At 38.3% G+C, this 18,685-nt stretch overlaps 1 protein-coding gene across 2 annotated transcripts in view; it reads right to left on the reverse strand.

The window, feature by feature from the left end:
- Window positions 1-713: 713 nt before the first annotated feature.
- Window positions 714-18,685, reverse strand: part of TIPRL (TOR signaling pathway regulator) — a 70,941-nt gene continuing 52,969 nt past the window's right edge. For both annotated transcript variants that reach the window (XM_061399327.1, XM_061399334.1), the window contains 3 exons: window positions 6,830-6,925; window positions 3,831-3,893; window positions 714-2,874 (listed from right to left, as the gene is read on the reverse strand). In XM_061399327.1, the coding sequence (XP_061255311.1) occupies window positions 2,731-2,874; window positions 3,831-3,893; window positions 6,830-6,925 (303 nt within the window). In that variant the 3' untranslated portion in view covers window positions 714-2,730. The remainder of the gene's footprint in view (window positions 2,875-3,830; window positions 3,894-6,829; window positions 6,926-18,685) is intronic.

Genomic DNA, 18,685 nt, shown 5'->3' on the forward strand with positions numbered 1-18,685 from the left:
GAGTTTTCCAAATTTGCTGGCATATTGAGTGCAGCACTTTCACAGCATCATCTTTCAGGATTTGGAATAGCTCAACTGAATTCTATCACCTCCACTAGCTTTGTTTGTAGTGATGCTTCCTAAGGCCCATTTGACTTCATATTCCAAAATGGTGTATTTACATATAACCTACACATATCTTCCCATACACTTTAAGTCATCTCTAAATACTTATAATATGTAAAGGCTATGTAGATAGTTTTAAGTACAACGTAAATGCTACGTAAATAGCTGGCAGGTACACAACAAATTCAAGGTTTGCTTTTTGGAAATTCTTTTTCAGTATTTTTGATCCATGGTTGGCTGTATCTGCAGATGTCGAACCAGCAGAGGGCTGACTGAGTATCTTCTTCATTATTGTGATCCCTATATCTAGCACCATATAGGACATATAGTACTTGAAATGGAATGATACATTACCACAAACATTTATAGCATGGTACTTTCCTGGTGATCTAGTGGTTAAGACTCTGCCTTGCATTGCGGGAGCCACAGACAGGTTTGATCCCTGGTCGGGAAACTGAGACCTCACAGGTCTTAGAGCTACTAAGGCCACATGCCACAGCTACTAAAGCCCACACACTCCGAAGCCCAAGTGCCACAGAACTAAGACCCAACGCAGTCAAATAAATAAATATTTTTAAAATATATATATAAAGCACAAACAAGAAAGATACACCAAACCATTTTTAATTAAGTTTCAAGAAAAATCAAATCAAATGAAATAGCAAAACACAGATCGGCAATTACTTATTGTTTATTCTCCTCTTACAAAAAGACACTTGGAACAATAAATATAAAATGGTATTGGTCTTGTTAAGCAATGGGCAAATACAAGTTTTCTTGGTATTCTCCAAGGAATAAGCTAGTGAGGTTTTTATAAGTTTATCCATTCACCTCATCCTACCCACCTCCCACCCTCTATAAAAAGATCAATTCTACAATTTTTAATAATGGATTCTCAAAATAAGTAATATAAGACTTATTTTGTGACTAAGATATCTGAATTAAGTTAAAAATATATGTATAATATGTTGTTACCCAGAAACCTCAACTAATTCAACTCATGAATATTCTTATGCTTTCCATTTTTTATAATTTTTATAGCTAAAGAGTCTGTTCTATTCAAATCTGCATGGCAAATAAACAGAAAGCAGAGTACAAAACATACAGTTTTCTGTCCTCGGAGGAAACACTAAGTACAGATATATTTAATATACAGTGAGTATGTCATGTGTTTTCTTATAGCCAAAAAAATCCTGATTCTTTTACACCTTGAAGATTGATGAAGCAGAACACAAATACACAAATTATCTGTGACTAAATTTAGCTAATAAAATAAGCAAAAAAAAAAATACACACAACACTACACCAGAGTCTGAGCAATGATGAATATCCAATTGTATTTGTTTCACTAAAATTTATCTTCAGGCCAATACCTGAAGAGTTTTTCTAATACTTAAAATTAAATATTCTTCTTTAATGACTTATGCATCAAGTGGAAATATGTACAATAGACATTTCAAACTAGAAAAAGTGGGGGGGAGGGTAATTCTTTTCCCCTGCCCTATAAATAAAATATTTTTAAAAATCCATTTAAAATAATTTCTTACTTGGTGCTTTATAACTACTTTCTACTTTATGGAGATCATTTAGAAAGGCAAAAAAGAATATAAAATATTTAAAGGTCATCAAAATAACCAAATGGATTTTTAATTTACCTCTGTGTACTTTCCATACTACTGAGGTTTTGTCCTAATTAATTACACTTTCCTGGATCCCCTGTAATGTTAAAAACATGAATCTTAAAAAAAACGAAAAACTGGCTTTCAGACTTTAAAATAAGCCTCCTCGTCCTTCACAGCTATCCTTCAAATATTTTAAGCAGAAAATTAATCTGATTGTTTTAGGGTTTGATGTAATGTTTGCTTAAAATAATCCACTTTAATTCAAACTTTTTAGGACTAATATCAAACTCAATATCCAATGGAAGATGGAAGTAAAATACATGTCAGTACAAACAGTAACAAATACAGAAAAAGCACCTAAAGATGGAAGGAGACAGCTCTGACACCCTAGCTGTTGGTGGCAAACCACGTTCATGTGTTTTCATTGACATAACACCTTACGTTATCCAAAAATATAGTTTATTTGGTTCTGTATCTTTCTTTAAACTTCAAAAGCCAATTTAAAATTTAAGGGGTAATTTTTTTTTTTTTTTAATTCCTGGGCACAGATCAATTTCCTAGGAGGTAAAAAACAAGGTAAAGAGCCACTAAACTGTATCAATGTGCATGATTAGGAATCCAATGAAAGCCACAAGGTGCGATGATTGAGTGATTTAAAACAACTTCTCCTCATGGTAGAAGATAGCATTTCATGATAGATGCAGGTTGTGCTCACTCCTTCAGAGACATACACACATCACCTTCTTCTTAGTGAGACTCTGCTTCATTACAATTTAGAAATCTGAACTTAATTCCAGAGAATATAAATTCCTGGAATATGAATTTGAAGACAGGGTACAAACAGCAGTTGAGTGGAATCTGCCTGCAACAATCCTTTATTTTTTCTTTTCCTTTAAGGTTACAGAAAATCTGTACATAGACAAGGCAATTAATTCTCAAAATAAAAATACCCCCCTCCAAATAGCCAATCAGATTCCACAGTAAGTATATGTTATAACACATTCTATTCCACAGGTGTACATTCTTTTGAGTCTGCAGGGTTAGGATCAATTCTTTCTGGAAATATTAGCTTCTCACAAACTGCCTCCTTTATCGGTAAATACTGTGATATTTCATTAGGTTCCGTGAAGAGGGAAGGTGAAACATGCTAGGAAATACATAAATCATATTAGTATATATGAAGTTACTACAATGATAATTTTGGAAATGCTTTGGTTTAAGCATTCCTAAAGCATGGCAATTTTAAAATGAGGTACTATATACATATATATATATATATATATAAAAGGAACATCATTAGATACTCCTAATAATATCTCTTGTTACTGACTCATTTAGTCTGTTACTAGAGGGTTTCCTCAAAAATCATAGGGAGATGTCTTTTATAATGCACCATTAAATGTTCTAAGAATTCAATACATCTTATTCCAATTCCCTTTTCCTGTTACTTTTGTATACTGAAAGCACCAGTCTTCAGTTAGATGCCAACATGTAGTCTCCAATAGACTCTAAGTAACTTTTCTAACTCATATATTCTATTTGGTTGGCCGAAAGGTTTATTCAGATTTTTCCATAATATCTTAACATCAAAACTCAAACAAACCTGTTGGCCAACCCAATACATACAGATAGAAATAAGCACTAAGGGTGAATTTAAAAATATCAACTTAGCAGGAAGGTATCACTTTTTAAACAAGCCATTATTAACTCCTATAGACTTGCAGAAGCCCTTTACAAACTCCAGGGGAGCAAAAAAAGGAGGGGGGTATTATGTCCCCCAAAATAAGTACTGGAAAGAACATCCTATTGCAGGTCCACCACGAACCAGTTGTAAGAGCTACAGTAAGTCACACCTCTGGCTCTCAGTCTTTCCAGAATACAAGCGGAAACTGGGTTGGATGATGACTAATATACCTAACAACTCTAAGTGTAATTGAGGTGACTACCAGAAAAAAAACACTTCAGCAGGATTTACCTACCTATTAGGTAAATGAATGGATTTAGGGATACAGGTTTGGTAGATGGGTGGGACATGGGAGGATACCATACCTAAAGTAAAACATTAAAACTTAACTTTTAAAAATTGATATTTAAATACTGTACCATTAAATTAGCAATTTTGCTCTCTCGTGATGTATATTCTCGTAACATGTAGGTCTTGTCAGCCTATATTTAAAAATAAAAAATCGCAATAAATTTATTTATATTGATTTACAAAATCCTTTCTATTAAATAGAATTGCCTGCATTTAAGAACAGATTGTAAAAGTAGCATTAAGTATGATGAGACCATCTAATTCTACAGTGAGATAACTAATTCAAGAATTCTGAATTATTAATTCCAATCTATATAAACTACAGTAATATCAGATATATATATGTGAACATATTTAATAATTGTCATGTAAGAGAAACATAAGCAAAGGTTTTACTCTGAAAGAAAATGTATATATTTGTAATGAAATATGTAAGAGATTTAAATATCATGTCAAGTTTAGAACCACACCTTTTCCTTAAGTTATACTAGCATCTACCTACATAACTGTGGCTACCCTTATATTCAAAAAAAAAAAAAAAGCTTAAACAAGTTTTATTCTTTCCTATTTCTAAAAATTTGTTAAATTGCTTATTTATAGTCACTTTTTCTATACTTCAATTTTCCCATTTAAGACGTTTTAAAGGGAGGTTTTAGAAAGCAATTTATTACAATTTGGTTTTTGGTAAAACATTATTTAATAAGAGAAAAAAATCACAAGATTACATTCCCTGAAAGTTTCAATCTTCTATATCAACAAAAAGATTGATGCTCATTGTAAAAAAAATCAAATAATATAAACATAAGAGTATAAATTATCAATAATCACAACTTCTATAGATAACACTATCCTCAACATTTAGAAATCTCTACAGAAAATCTTATATTCATACTTGCACTTTAAAAGTCAATATCAATTTGTACATCTCTTCAAATCAACCACTAATTCTAATGGTTATATATTTTCTACTATATGAATTGTAAAAAATTAAAAATAGAAACCTCAATTAAATACAGTTTGGAGACTAAAATGGGAAGCTCTCACATCCTGCAACCATAGCAAAGCCCAACAGAAAAAAAGAAAGACTCCTCTTAGTTTCTGGCAAGGAATCATCCAATGGAAAACCATGGACTCTGTTTCCTACAGCCCTCCCACCTTCCTTTTCCAGTCTATATAAGTATTCTCCTTCCCTTGCCATGCAGGGACTTGCACATGGCTCACCATGGTTACAGATCCCAAACTGCAATTTTCTGCTGATCCTGAATAAATCCAATTTTGCTGGAGAAATATCTGGCAGTCTATTTGTTGCAGGTTAACAGGATATGAATGGCCATTTAATCAATACTCATTCAATGGTTATTAAAGCACTTTCCTTCTTTCCTTTGGGGCTTCCCTGGTAGCTCAGACGGTAAAGCGTCTGACTAGAAGGCCAGAGGCCCGGGTTCGATCCCTGGGTCGGGAAGATCCCCTGAAGAAGGAAATGGCAACCCACTCCAGTATTCTTGCCTGGAAGATCCTTGAACTGTTACAAACAATAGCATTTCCATGAATACATATATATATATATACACACACACAACACACAACTCTATACATCTGCCTAATTAAAATTTGTGGGTTACTGTATATAAGAATCTTTTTGAGGATAAACCCTGAAAAGAAATCAACATTTCTGAGCTAAAGTGCAAGCATTTCTAAAAATGCAAATTTCATTTTTTTCTGAGGGAGTAAAATGTAGCCTATTTTTAGTACTTTGCTATCACTTTTGAAAAGAAAAAGATCCAGGAACTTTCCTGGTGATCTAGTTGTTAAGACTCCAAGCTTCTACCACTGAAGGTAGCCAGGGTGGGGGTTTCAATCCTTGGTTGGGGAGCTATCCCAGAGGCCACACAGTGTGGCCGTAAAAAAAAAAAAAAAGGAAAATACCAATCCAATTCTATCTTACTGGGTTCAAATCCCAGTTCTGCCACCTGTTACTTGTATGAAAAAAAGTGAAAGTCACATTCGACTCTTTGCAACCCCATGGACTGTATAGTCCGTGGAATTCTCCAGGCCAGAATACTGGAGTGGGTAGCCTTTCCCTTCTCCAGGGGATCTTCCCAACCCAGGGATGGAACCCAGGTCTCCCACATCGCAGGCAGATTCTTTACCAGCTGAGCCACAAGGGAAGCCCAAGTATACAGGAGTGGGTAGCCTATCCCTTCTCCAGCGGATCTTCTCAACCCACGAATAGAACTGGGGTCTCTGCATTGGACATGGATTCTTTACCAACTGAGCTATCAGAGAAGCCCTATTAATTGTATAACAGGCAATTTAGTTAATTTCTCTTTGCCTTAGTTGCCTCAGCTATAAAGCAGAGATAATAATATTTATTTTATAGGATTGTTAGAAAAGTTAACTATTACTACAACTACCATGACTGATACTGATACTGATACTCTTCTCTCATTTGTCATTCTGGTGGTCTCTTCTTTTATTTATCATTCTGTATGATCACAAATCTGATGTCAAAAATTCGTTAAAAAAGGATAGGCTGCTATAAGCTACTAGAAGAATTTTTATTACTCAATTAAGCCTCCCTATACTTTCTTCACTTATTTTTTAAGAATCTTGTAGGTTAACAATTCCTTGAAATAGAACACAGAATTTCCAAGCATTAAAACAACTATTAAAATGATGGGATGACACAAATTTCTGGAGGCTATGTGATTAATATTTCTAATATCAGGACATCACATAAACAATACATACTATTAAAAAAAAGTAAGAGTTAAGGGATAGTTTTCTTAAACAGAGTAAATACAGTTCTTTTAAAAAAGCATTAGGCTCCCCTTAATGGAAATGTCTTTTAGAAAAACATTTTCAGCTACTAGAACTTTTGGAAAAGAAGCTGTAATGTTTTGATAACTGTGCAGTCAACAGTGAATGTGAAACACTCAATCTTAAAGGTTAGATGGATAACCATATAATATAAAGCACTGTTGAATTTCAAACTCTCAGACTGACAATGTAACAACATGAACAAGCCCAATAATAACTAGTATATTCACTAAAGAAGAAGAGATACCTCATGGTAAAGTCTTGTGTCATTCATTCTAATAAGGACCCCATCAATTCTCAAGAAAAATCGCAGCAGCAAGAAAAAGCTAGAAGGCATTACTCTCTGGAAAAGAAAAAAGTATATCAATATTTTAATGAAAATTAAATATTTTATTAATTTGCTAAAAGAAAAAAAATTTTAAGGCATAAAATCTCTCAACTAGAGGTTCTTTGCCCTAGTTCCAACCAAAGCTGAAAACCTGTTTTTTTATTATGTAACATAACATAAACAGCTTCCTATAATAGAAAAATATTTTTTCTAGGTCAAAAATAATGAGGTTAAACACTTAAAACATACCTAAATAATATGAAAATTATAATGTACACTATAAAAAAATTGACACTTATAGTAAATGTCAATATCAGTAATATAAAAATGAGAAAACAACCTAGTTCTTTGTTGCTACTCATCTTTCATTAACTGTACATAAAGACAGAAGGCCTTTAATGGTATGGTCTAATTCAACGCAACCAATTGAGTATTTACTATTTTATACTGCCAAGGTCTGGTTTATGAGATCATTATAATATGTTCTTAACATCTTTGACCTGTGTCACATCTATACATTTCTGTTTTCCAGTATTACCACCGAAGAAAGTCAGAATAAGTGGAGTGTGGGTCCTGGTGTCAGGAAGGGAGAGGATGGATAGGGTGTGGGGTCTTCAGGTCTTTAAACCTCATAGGAATGCTGTCAGAAACAAGGTTACCTTTGTTTCTCCCCTTCAATCTACAACCTGCAAAACATCCACAACTCAGCAGAAGTATATCTGTGCCCAACTCAATAGGTCACTGGAGAATTCCACATATCTATACATCTATTGGAGAAGGCAATGGCAACCCACTCCAGTACTCTTGCCTGGAAAATCCCATGGGCGGAGGAGCCTGGTGGGCTGCCGTCCATGGGGTCGCACAGGGTCAGACACGACTGAAGCAACTTAGCAGCTGCATACATCTACTGGTGGGTGTACTGGAACATATGAAAGAGGCAGAACCAAAGGAACAGTGGAGTCCGTGCCTGCAATCCCAGCCTTATGTACGGCTGAGTCCACAGCTTCAGAAACCCCAGCAGCACGGGAAGCAGCACACATGACTTTGGTGTCCTGAATATGGGAGCACCTGTGGGCACAGGGAACTGGGAAGCAGTAGCAGTGGGGCCTAGGACTCTGTCCCTCCAGCGGCTGACATACCCAAAGACCTGCCCCACAGTCTGCAATGGCAGAGCCCAAGACACTTACAACACCCAACATGGTGGAGGTGACTGCACAACCCTGCTCCCCTCCAATTATCATCCTCCTCCCAGAGCAGAGCCTATGTCTCAGGGGATCCCAGACACGAGGGAAAGCCCACCATCCCCATGACACAGCAGCTCCAACAGAAGCAAAGCAGTAGCTAATCCAGAGGCACAAGAAGAGCCAAAGAGCCATACCTCTTACAAAGCACAGAAAGCGCCAATTCTCAAATATAACAGAAGAAGCACAGCCAAGAGAAACCGAAACCTGTGCTACAGTGTCACCTGAAAGTGAAAGGGAAGGCGCTCAGTCGTGTCCGACTCTGTGCGACCCCATGGACTGTAGCCCACCAAGCTCCTCTGTCCATGGGATTTTCCAGGCAAGAATACTGGAGTGGGTTACCACTTCCTTCTCCAGAAGATCTTCCCGACATAGGGATTGAACCCAGGTCTCTTGCATTATAGGCAGACACTTTACCATCTGAGCCACCAGGGAAGTCAAGAGGGACAGAAGTCAATAGTGCCACCTAACAGACAACAAAAGAAAGCACTCTCACTTTTAACCTGTTATTTAAATGCACCAGCAGAGGAGCACTTCATCAAGCACCATGAAGAACCATAGTAATACTAAACCACAAAAAGAAAACGACAAATCTCCAGAAACCAAACTTAAAGTCACAGAATATTTCAATCTAACTGATAGAGAATTCAAAGTAGCTATTGTGAAAAAACTTAATGAGATTTAAGAAAACTCAGAGGAGGAACCTTTAACATGGCAGAGGAATAGGACAGGGAGATGACCTTCTCCCCCACAAATATATCAAAAAACTCACCTGCACGTGGAACAGTTCCCACAGAACATCTTCTGAATGCGGACAGAGAACCCCAGAGTTTCAGAAAGGCAAACCAATCTCCTCAGAAAGTAGGGCAAAAGATAAAAACAAAAAGGGAGACAAAGGAGTTCCGGGCGAGGACCTGAGCCCCTGGGAGGGAGTTATGAAGGAGGAAAAGTTTCTGCACACTAGGAAACCCCCTCACAGGTGGGGTCAGGGGGAAGCTTCAGAACCTCAGAGGGGAACACAGCAAGCCAGGTGCTCTGAAGGCAAACTGGAGAAAATTCACCATAGAGATTGCACTGGTTGGCACTTCCCAGCCAAGAAGCAGCTCACACTCGCATCTCCCAGCATTTGAGTAGGGGCTGGGTGCAGAGGCTCAGCCCTTGGGGCTTGGTCCTCAGGGAAAGGATCAGGGTTGACTGCCATGAAGATACTCTGGGGGTACTAACATGACACGGCAGAGGCAGACCTGGGAAAATGCCAGAGAAGCAAAAGATCATTCCCATGGGAAGACTAATGCTTCACTCTAGCTCTGCACGCTCACAGAAAAAAGGACACAATCCTAGTGAATGCCAAATGGGGGCAAGATGGCAGGGGTCTATGGCCCCAGAGGCAGAGAGGCAAACGCCAGAAGTGGAAGGTAGAGGACCAATAAGGTCCCGACCCCAGAGACTGCAACTACCACCAAGTTGTGAGCGGCTAAGGGTTGCTACCCACATCTTCCTGGGAGCCTGAGCAGCACGACTCTGCCAAGGACCAGGACCAACTCCCCTGGGAAGGTGCACAGCTTTCCTCAGACTGGGGACCTCCCACAGGGACCAAGCAAGGACTAGCTGTGGTGAGCACTCCTCACACACCCTAACAACATCTGCTGTACCCCTCCCCCATCCCAGCACAACTGAGCAAGTGAGCCCTAACAAGCTCCTATTTTCACACCCTCGTTTCTAGGTGGACAGACACTGGAGACAGACTTACAAGCAGTTTTTGTTCAGTCACTAAGTCGTGTCCTACTCTTTGCAGCCCCATGGTCTGCAGCATGCCAGGCTTCCCTGTCCTTCATTGTCTCCCGGAATTTGCTCAAACTCACGTCCATTGATTCAGTAATGCCATCCAACAATTTCATTCTGTGGCTCCCTTCTCCTGTCCTCAATCCTTCCCAGCATCAGGGTCTTTTCCAATGAGTCAGCTCTTCACATCAGGTGGCCAAAATCTTAGAGCTTCAGCTTCAGCTTCAGCCCTTCCAAGGGATATTCAGGGTTGATTTTCTTTAGGATTGGCTGGTTTGATCTCCTTGCTGTCCATGGGATTCTCAAGAGTGTTCTCCAGTACCACAGTTTGAAAGCATCAATTCTTTAGCATTCAGCCTTCCTTACAGTCCAATTCTCACATCTTTACATGGCTGCTGAAAAAACCATACCTTTGACTATACTTAATATGCTGTCTAGGTTTGTCATAGCTTTTCTTCCAAGGAGCAAGCGTCTTTTAATTTCATAGCTGCAGTCACTGTCCACAGTGATTTTGGAGCCAAGGAAATAAAGTCTGTCACTATTTCCATTTTTTGTCCACCTATTTCCCATGAAGTGATGAGACCGAATGCCATGATCTCAGTTTTTTTAATGTTGAGTGTTAAGCCAGCTTTTTCACTCTCCTTTTTCACCTTCATCAAGAGGTTCTTTAGTTCCTCTTCATTTTCTGCCATTGGGATAGTATCATCTGCATATCTAAGGCTGCTGATATTTCTCCCAGCAACCTTGATTCCAATTTGTGATTCACCTAGCCCAGCATTTTACATGATATACTCTGTATATAAGTTAAATAAGCAGGGTGACAAAACATAGCCTTGACATACTACTTTCCCAATTTTGAACCAGTCCATTGTTCCATGTTCCAGTTCTAACTGCATAAAGGTTTCTCAGGAGGTAGGTAAGGTGGTCCAGCACTCCCATCTCTTTAAGAATTTTCCACAGTTTGTTATGATCCACAAGGTCAAAGGTTTTTTGCATAGTCAATAAAACAGAAGTAGATGTTTTTCTGGGATTCCCTTGCTTTCTCTATGATCCAGTGGATGTTGGTAATCTGATCTCTGGTCCCTCTGCCTTTTCTAAATCCAACTTTTACATATGGAAATTCTCAGTTCACATACTATTGAAGCCTAGCTTGAAGGATTTTGAGCATTACCTTGCTAGTATGTGAAATGAGCTCAAAAGTACACTAGCTGGAACATTCTTTGGCATTGCCCTTCTTTGGGATCAGAATGAAAACTGACCTTTTCCAGAGGTAAGGCACCTTATAAGGAGAGGTGGGCTCCAAACCAAAGCAGAACTCCAGTGGCTGTATAAGCAAAGGGAAGAGGGAGAAACTGCCCTGGCAGTGGCAGGTGCAATGGTTTACATTTCCACTCTAAGCCTGAGACCATAAGCTTTAGAGGCAACTGTAGCTTTTGAGAACAAGTACAAACTGGAGCAAGGGAAGATGCCCACAACAGGTCAAGACCTTTCTAGAAATACTGGAGGACTTTCTGGGTAGGCAAATCAACTGGAGCAGGAAAATGGAAGAATCATTTGGACATTCCTCTCAGTACCACTCTCTCTATATATATATATGTTTTTTCCCCCCTTTTAAAAAAGTATTTTATCATATTGTCCTAATATGGTTATTTATTAATTCTTTAGTTTTTATTTTTATAACCTACTTATTCCATAAAAAAACACTCCATTTTTAAAATAAATTCCATGTTTCTGACTTTTGTTTTTTTATTTTTTGTTTTTAATTTTGTATCTCTAAGAGTCTAATTTTTAGTATCAATTTTCACTTAGGGGGTTGATTATTAGCTTGAGTGCTGTCTTTTGACTCTTCTTCATAGCCTTTCTTCACCCCCTTTTCTTCATCTTTCTTCTCCTTTTTCCTATGTCAGTGTGTGAATCTCTTTGGGTGTTCTTGGCTGTTGAGAGCTGTTTCACCATTAGTCTAGGCATTTTGTCTTCTGTGCTATGTGGACTGTGAAATCTTGATGCTATTGTAAGGGATCGGACCTGAATCCCAGATGCAGGAGACTTGACTCCTGGGACTTTGGATCACCAAAACTCCTGACCCCATGGACATGAATAGGTGAGAGCCCTCCCAAAGGCCTCCATCTCAACACTAAGACCAAACCCCACCTAAAACCCAGCAAGTTCCAGTGCTGGATACCTCATGCCAATCCTTCAGCAAAAGAGGGGCACAACCCTGGAACATTAGCAGACAGGCTGCCCAAAGCCATACTGATCCCATAGACACCCCAAAACACATCACTGAACACGGCATTAAAGAAAAAATAATAAAAAAGAAATGAGGATAATCTGAGACTTCTGGGACAACATTTAGCACCCCAATTTTCGAATCATAGGGGTCCCAGAAGAAGACAAAAGGAAAGGGCAAGAGAAAATATTTAAGGATATTTTAGTTGAAAACATCCCTAAAATGGGAAAGGATATAGCCACCCAAGTCCAGAAAGCCCAGAGAGTTCCATACAGGATAAGTGAAAGTGAAAGCGAAGTTGTGTCTGACTCTTTGCAACCCCATTAACTGTAGCCTACCAGGCTCCTCCATCCATGGAATTTTCCAGGCAAGAGTACTGGAGTGGGTTGCCATTTCCTTCTCCACCATACAGGTTAAACCCAAGGAGAAACATGCCAAGACCCATATTAATCGAACTAACAAAAATTAAACACAAAGAACAAATATTAAAAGCAGCAAGGGAAAAGCAACAAATAACATATGGGGATACCCATAAGACTAACAGCTGATTTTTCAACAGAAACTCTGCAGGCCAGAAGGGAATAGCAGGGTATACTTAAAGTGATGAAAGGGAATAATCTACAACCAAGATTACTCTATTCAGCAAGGATCTCATTCAGATTCGAAGAAGAAATCAAAAGCTTTATAGACAAGCTAAAGTTAAGAGAATTCAGCACCACCAAACCAGCTCTTCAACAAATGCTAAAGGAACTTCTCTAGATAGGAAACACAAAAAGAAAAGGCCTAAAAAACAAACCCCAAACAATAAAGTAAATAGTAACAGGATCATACATATTAATAATTACCTTAAATGTAAATGGGCTAAGTGTTCTAGCCAAAAGACAACAGATGGCTGAGCAGATACAAAAATAAGACTACTATATATGCTGTCTACAAGAGACCCACCTCAGACCTAGGGATAAACACAGACTGAAAGTGAAGGGCTGGAAAAAGATATTCCATGAAATAGGAAATCAAAAGATAGCAGGAGTAGCGATACTCAGATAAAATAGACTTTAAAATAAAGACTGTTACAAGAGACAAAAGACACTACATAATAATCAAGGGATCAATCCAAGAAGAAAATGTAACAATTACAAACATATATGCACATAGGAGCACCTAAATACATATGGCAGATGCTAACAACTAATTATTAAAGGGGAAATCAACAGTAACACAGTAATAGTGGGGGACTTTAATACCCCTCTCACACCAATGGACAGATCATAGGCAGAAAATAGGGAAAAACAAGCTTTAAACAATACACTGGACCAGTTGGACCTAATTGGTATCTACAGGGCATTTCATCCAAAAACAATAGAACAATTTCACTTTTTCCTCAAGTGCACATGGAACATTCTCCAAGATAGAATACATCTTGGGCCATAAATCAAACCTTGGTTTAAAAAAAATAAAAACTGGAATTGAGAGAGTTATTTCTTTGGTAGGTTGATAAGGAGTCTGGGGCTCCTGAGAAGGAGGAAGGGGTCCAGGGCCCTCAAGGAGGAGAAAGTTTTTCTTTTCTACACTTCTTTGTCTTAGTAACATAAGACTTTTTATCTTAAACTCTGAGTTGTTACAACAACAGTCTTTAAGACTAACTTTGTTTAAGCCCATATCTAAACAAAACAACTCATCTTGCTCAAGGGTATGTTTTTCCTTAAACTCTGTACTAATGATTATATAACAACAATGTATCTTGCTCCAGGACACCTTCTCCTTCTTATCAAGAACCTTCTGACTAATCTTGTTATCTTAAAACCTAGTTGTGGGAGTGGGTCTGGCAAGACTTTTCTATTGTTACTTCTAAGCTTGTTAATTTAAGGTTTATGTTGTGGAGATGAGTCTGGTAAAAGTGTGTAAGGCCTTGACAAGCCTAGTGAGTGGGGCACTCTCCATCCCCTTCCTGATGTCAGTCTCAGAAGCTTTCTCTGTCCTTTCTCACTGTAATAAAACTTCTGCGAACAAAAGCTCTGAGTGATCAAGCTTGGTCCTTGGTTCTGAAGTTAAATCTTCTTCAGATATCATGGATCCAACATCATTCACCATAAGCTATCAAAATTATCTCAAGCATTTTTTTCTGACCACAACACTATAAGACTAGATATCAACTACAGAAAAAAAAAAAAAACTAGGAAAAGCATAAACATATGGAGGCTAAACGATATGCTTTTGAATAACCAACACGTCACTGAAGAAATAAATAAAATCATAGTAGGCCTAGAAAAAAATGATACTGAAAACACAACAACTCAAAACCTATGGGATGAAACAAAAGCAGTGCTAGAGGGAAGTTTATAGCAATACAAGCCTACTTCAAGAAACAAGAGAGACATCAAACAAACAACCTAACCTTACACCTAAAGCAACTAGAAAAAGAAGAATGAAAAAAACTCAGTTAGAAGGAAAGAAATCATAAAGATCAGAGGAGAAATAAATCAAAAAGAAATGAAGGAGACGATAGCAAAGATCAATAAGACTAAAAGCTGGCTCTTTGAGAAGATAATTGAAATTGACAAATGGTTAGCCAGACTCATCAAGAAAAACAGAAAGAAGACTCAAATCATTAAAATTAGAAATGAAAAAGGTAAAATTACAACACAGAAATACAAAAGGATCATAAAAGATTACTATCAGCATCTATATGTTAATATAATGGGTAACTTGGAAGAAATGAACAAATTTTTCAAGTTCAGTTCATTTGCTCAATCCGGTCCAACTCTTTGCAACCCCATAGACTTTAGCACACCCGGCTTCTATGTCCATCACCAACTCCCAGAGATTGCTCAAATTCATGTCCATTGAGTCGGTGATGCCATCCAACCATTTCATCCTCTGTCGTACCCTTCTCCTCGTGCCTTCAATCTTTCCCAGCATTACGGTCTTTTCAGTGACTGGGTTCTTTGCATCAGGTGGGCAAGTATTAGTTTCCTTCAGCATCAGTCCTTCCAATAAATATTCAGGACTGATTTTGTTCAGGATCAACTGGTTTGATCTCCTAGCAGTTCAAGGGACTCTCAAGAGTCTTCTCCAACACCACAGTTCAAAAGCATCAATTTTTTGGCACTCAGCTTTCTTTACACTCCAACTCTCATATCCAAACATGACTACTGGAAAAACCATAGCTGTGACTAGATGGACCTCTGTCGGCAAAGAAATGCATCTGATTTTTAATATGCTGTCTATGTGGGTCATGACTTTTCTTCCAAGGAGCAAGCATCTTTTAATTTCATGGTTGCAGTCACCATCTGACCAATTTTGGAGCCCCCCAAAATTAAGTTTGTCACTGTTTCCATTGTTTCCCCATCTATTTCCCATGAAGTGATGGGACTGGATGCCATGATCTTATTATTTTTTTAATGTTGAGTTTTAAGCTAGCTTGTTCACTCTCCTCTTTCGGTTTCATCAAGAGACTCTTTAGTTCTTCACTTTCTGCTGTAAGGGTGGTGTCATCTGCAAATCTGAAGTTTATTGATATTTCTCCCAGCAATCTTGATTCCAGCTTGTGCTTCATTCACCCCGGCATTTCATATGATGTACTCTGCATATAAGTTAAATAAGCAGGGTGACAATATACAGCCTTGATGTACTCCTTTCTCAATTTGGAACCAAAGAATATAATCAATTTGATTTTGGTACTGACCATCTGGTGATGTCCATGTGGAGAGTCATCTCGTGTGTTGTTGGAAGCCGGTCTTAGCTATAACCAGTGCATTCTCTTGGCAAAATTCTGTTAGCCTTTGCCCTGCTTCATTTCGTACTCCAAAGCCAAACTTGCCAGTTACTCGAGGTATCTCTTGACTTCCTACGTTTTCATTCCAGTCCCCTATGACAAAAAGGAAATCTTTTTTTGGTGTTACTTCTAGAAGGTCTTCAAAGAACCATTCAACTTCAGCTTCTTTGGCCTTAGTGGTTGAGGCACAGACTTGTATTACTGTGATATTGAATTGTTTGCCTTGAAAATGAACAGAGCTCTTTCTGGCATTCTTGAGGTTGCACCCAAGTACTGCATTTCAGATAGTACAAACTCTTAGAAAAGTATATATAACCCTTCAAAACAGAACCAGAGAGAAATACAAAATAGGAACAAACCAATCACAAACATGGAAATTGAAATTCTAATCAAAAATCTTCCAACAAACAGAAGCTCAGGGCCAGATGGCTTGACAGGTGAATTCTACCAAAAGTTTAGAGAAGAGCTAACACCTATTCTACTCAAATTCTTTCAGAAAACTGCAGAGAAAGGTCAACTCCCAAACTCACTCTACGAAGCCACCATCACTCTGATACCGAAACCAGACAAAGATGCCCAAAAAAAGAGAAAACTATCAGCCAGTATCACTGATGAACATAAATGCAAAAATCCTTAATAAAATTCTAGCAAACACAATCCAACAACATAATAAAAAGAACATAAAACAAGAGATGGCAAGAGTGAATGTAGACATTCTAGGAATCAGCGAACTAAAACGGACTGGAATGGGTGAATTTAACTCAGATGACCATTATATCTACTACTGCAGGCAGGAATCCCTCAGAAGAAATGGAGTAGTCATCATGGTCAACAAAAGAGTCCGAAATGCAGTACTTGAATGCAATCTCAAAAACGACAGAATGATCTCTGTTCGTTTCCAAGGCAAACCATTCAATATCACAGTAATCCAAGTCTATGCCTCAACCAGTAACGCTGAAGAAGCTGAAGTTGAACGGTTCTATAAAGACCTAAAAGACCTTTTAGATCTAACACCCAAAAAAGATGTCCTTTTCATTATAGGGGACTGGAATGCAAAAGTAGGAAGTCAAGAAACACCTGGAGTAACAGGCAAATTTGGCCTTGGAATACGGAATGAAGCAGGGCAAAGACTAATAGAATTTTGCCGGATAATGCACTGGTCATAGCAAACAACCTCCTCCAAAAACACAAGAGAAGACTCTACACATGGACATCACCAGATGGTCAACATCAAAATCAGATTGATTATATTTCTTGCAGCTAAAGATGGAGAAACTCTATACAGTCAACAAAAACAAAACCAGGAGCTGACTGTGGCTCAGATCATGAACTCCTTATTACCAAATTCAGACTTAAATTGAAGAAAGTAGGGAAAACTACTAGACCATTCAGATATGACCTAAATCAAATCCCTTATGATTATACAGTGAAAGTGAGAAATAGATTTAAGGGCCTAGATCCGATAGATAGAGTGCCTGATGAACTATGGAATGAGGTTCGTGACATTGTACAGGAGACAGGGATCAAGACCATCCCCATGGAAAAGAAATGCAAAAAAGCAAAATGGCTATCTGGGGAGGCCTTACAAATAGCTGTGAAAAGAACAGAAGTGAAAAACAAAGGAGAAAAGGAAAGATATAAGCATCTGAATGCAGAGTTCCAAAGAATAGCAAGAAGAGATAAGAAAGCCTTCCTCAGTGATCAATGCAAAGAAATAGAGGAAAACAACAGAATGAGAAAGACTAGAGATCTCTTCAAGAAAATTAGAGATACCAAGGGGACATTTCATGCAAAAATGGGCTCGATAAAGGACAGAAATGGTATGGACCTAACAGAAGCAGAAGATATTAAGAAGAGATGGCAAAAATAAACAGAAGAACTGTACAAAAAAGATCTTCACGACCCAGATAATCACGATGGTGTGACCACTCATCTAGAGCCAGACATCCTGGAATGTGAAGTCAAGTGGGCCTTAGAAAGCATCACTACGAACAAAGCTAGTGGAGGTAATGGAATTCCAGTTGAGCTATTCCAAATCCTGAAAGATGATGCTGTGAAAGTGCTGCACTCAATATGCCAGCAAATTTGGAAAACTCAGCACTGGCCACAGGACTGGAAAAGGTCAGTTTTCATTCCAATCCCAAAGAAAGGCAATGCCAAAGAATGCTCAAACTACCGCACAATTGCACTCATCTCACATGCTAGTAAAGTCATGCTCAAAATTCTCCAAGCCAGGCTTCAGCACTATGTGAACCGTGAACTTCCAGATGTTCAAACTGGTTTTAGAAAAGGGAGAGGAACCAGAGACCAAATTGCCAACATCCGCTGGATCATGGAAAAAGCAAAAGAGTTCCAGAAAAACAACTATTTCTGCTTTATTGACTATGCCAAAGCCTTTGACTGTATGGATCACAATAAACTGTGGACAATTCTGAAAGAGATGGGAATACCAGAACACCCGACCTGCCTCTTGAGAAATCTGTATGCAGGTCAGGAAGCAACAGTTAGCACTGGACATGGAACAACACACCAGTTCCAAACAGGAAAAGGAGTACATCAAGGCTGTATATTATCACCCTGCTTGTTTAACTTATATGCAGTGTACATCATGAGAAACGCTGGACTGGAAGAAACACAAGCTGGAATCAAGACTGCCGGGAGAAATATCAATCACCTCAGATATGCAGATGACACCACCCTTACGGCAGAAAGTGAAGAGGTCTCAAAAGCCTCTTGATGAAAGTGAA

This window comes from Bos javanicus, chromosome 3 (genome assembly GCF_032452875.1).
Source record: "Bos javanicus breed banteng chromosome 3, ARS-OSU_banteng_1.0, whole genome shotgun sequence".
In the NCBI taxonomy this organism is placed as follows: domain Eukaryota; kingdom Metazoa; phylum Chordata; class Mammalia; order Artiodactyla; family Bovidae; genus Bos; species Bos javanicus.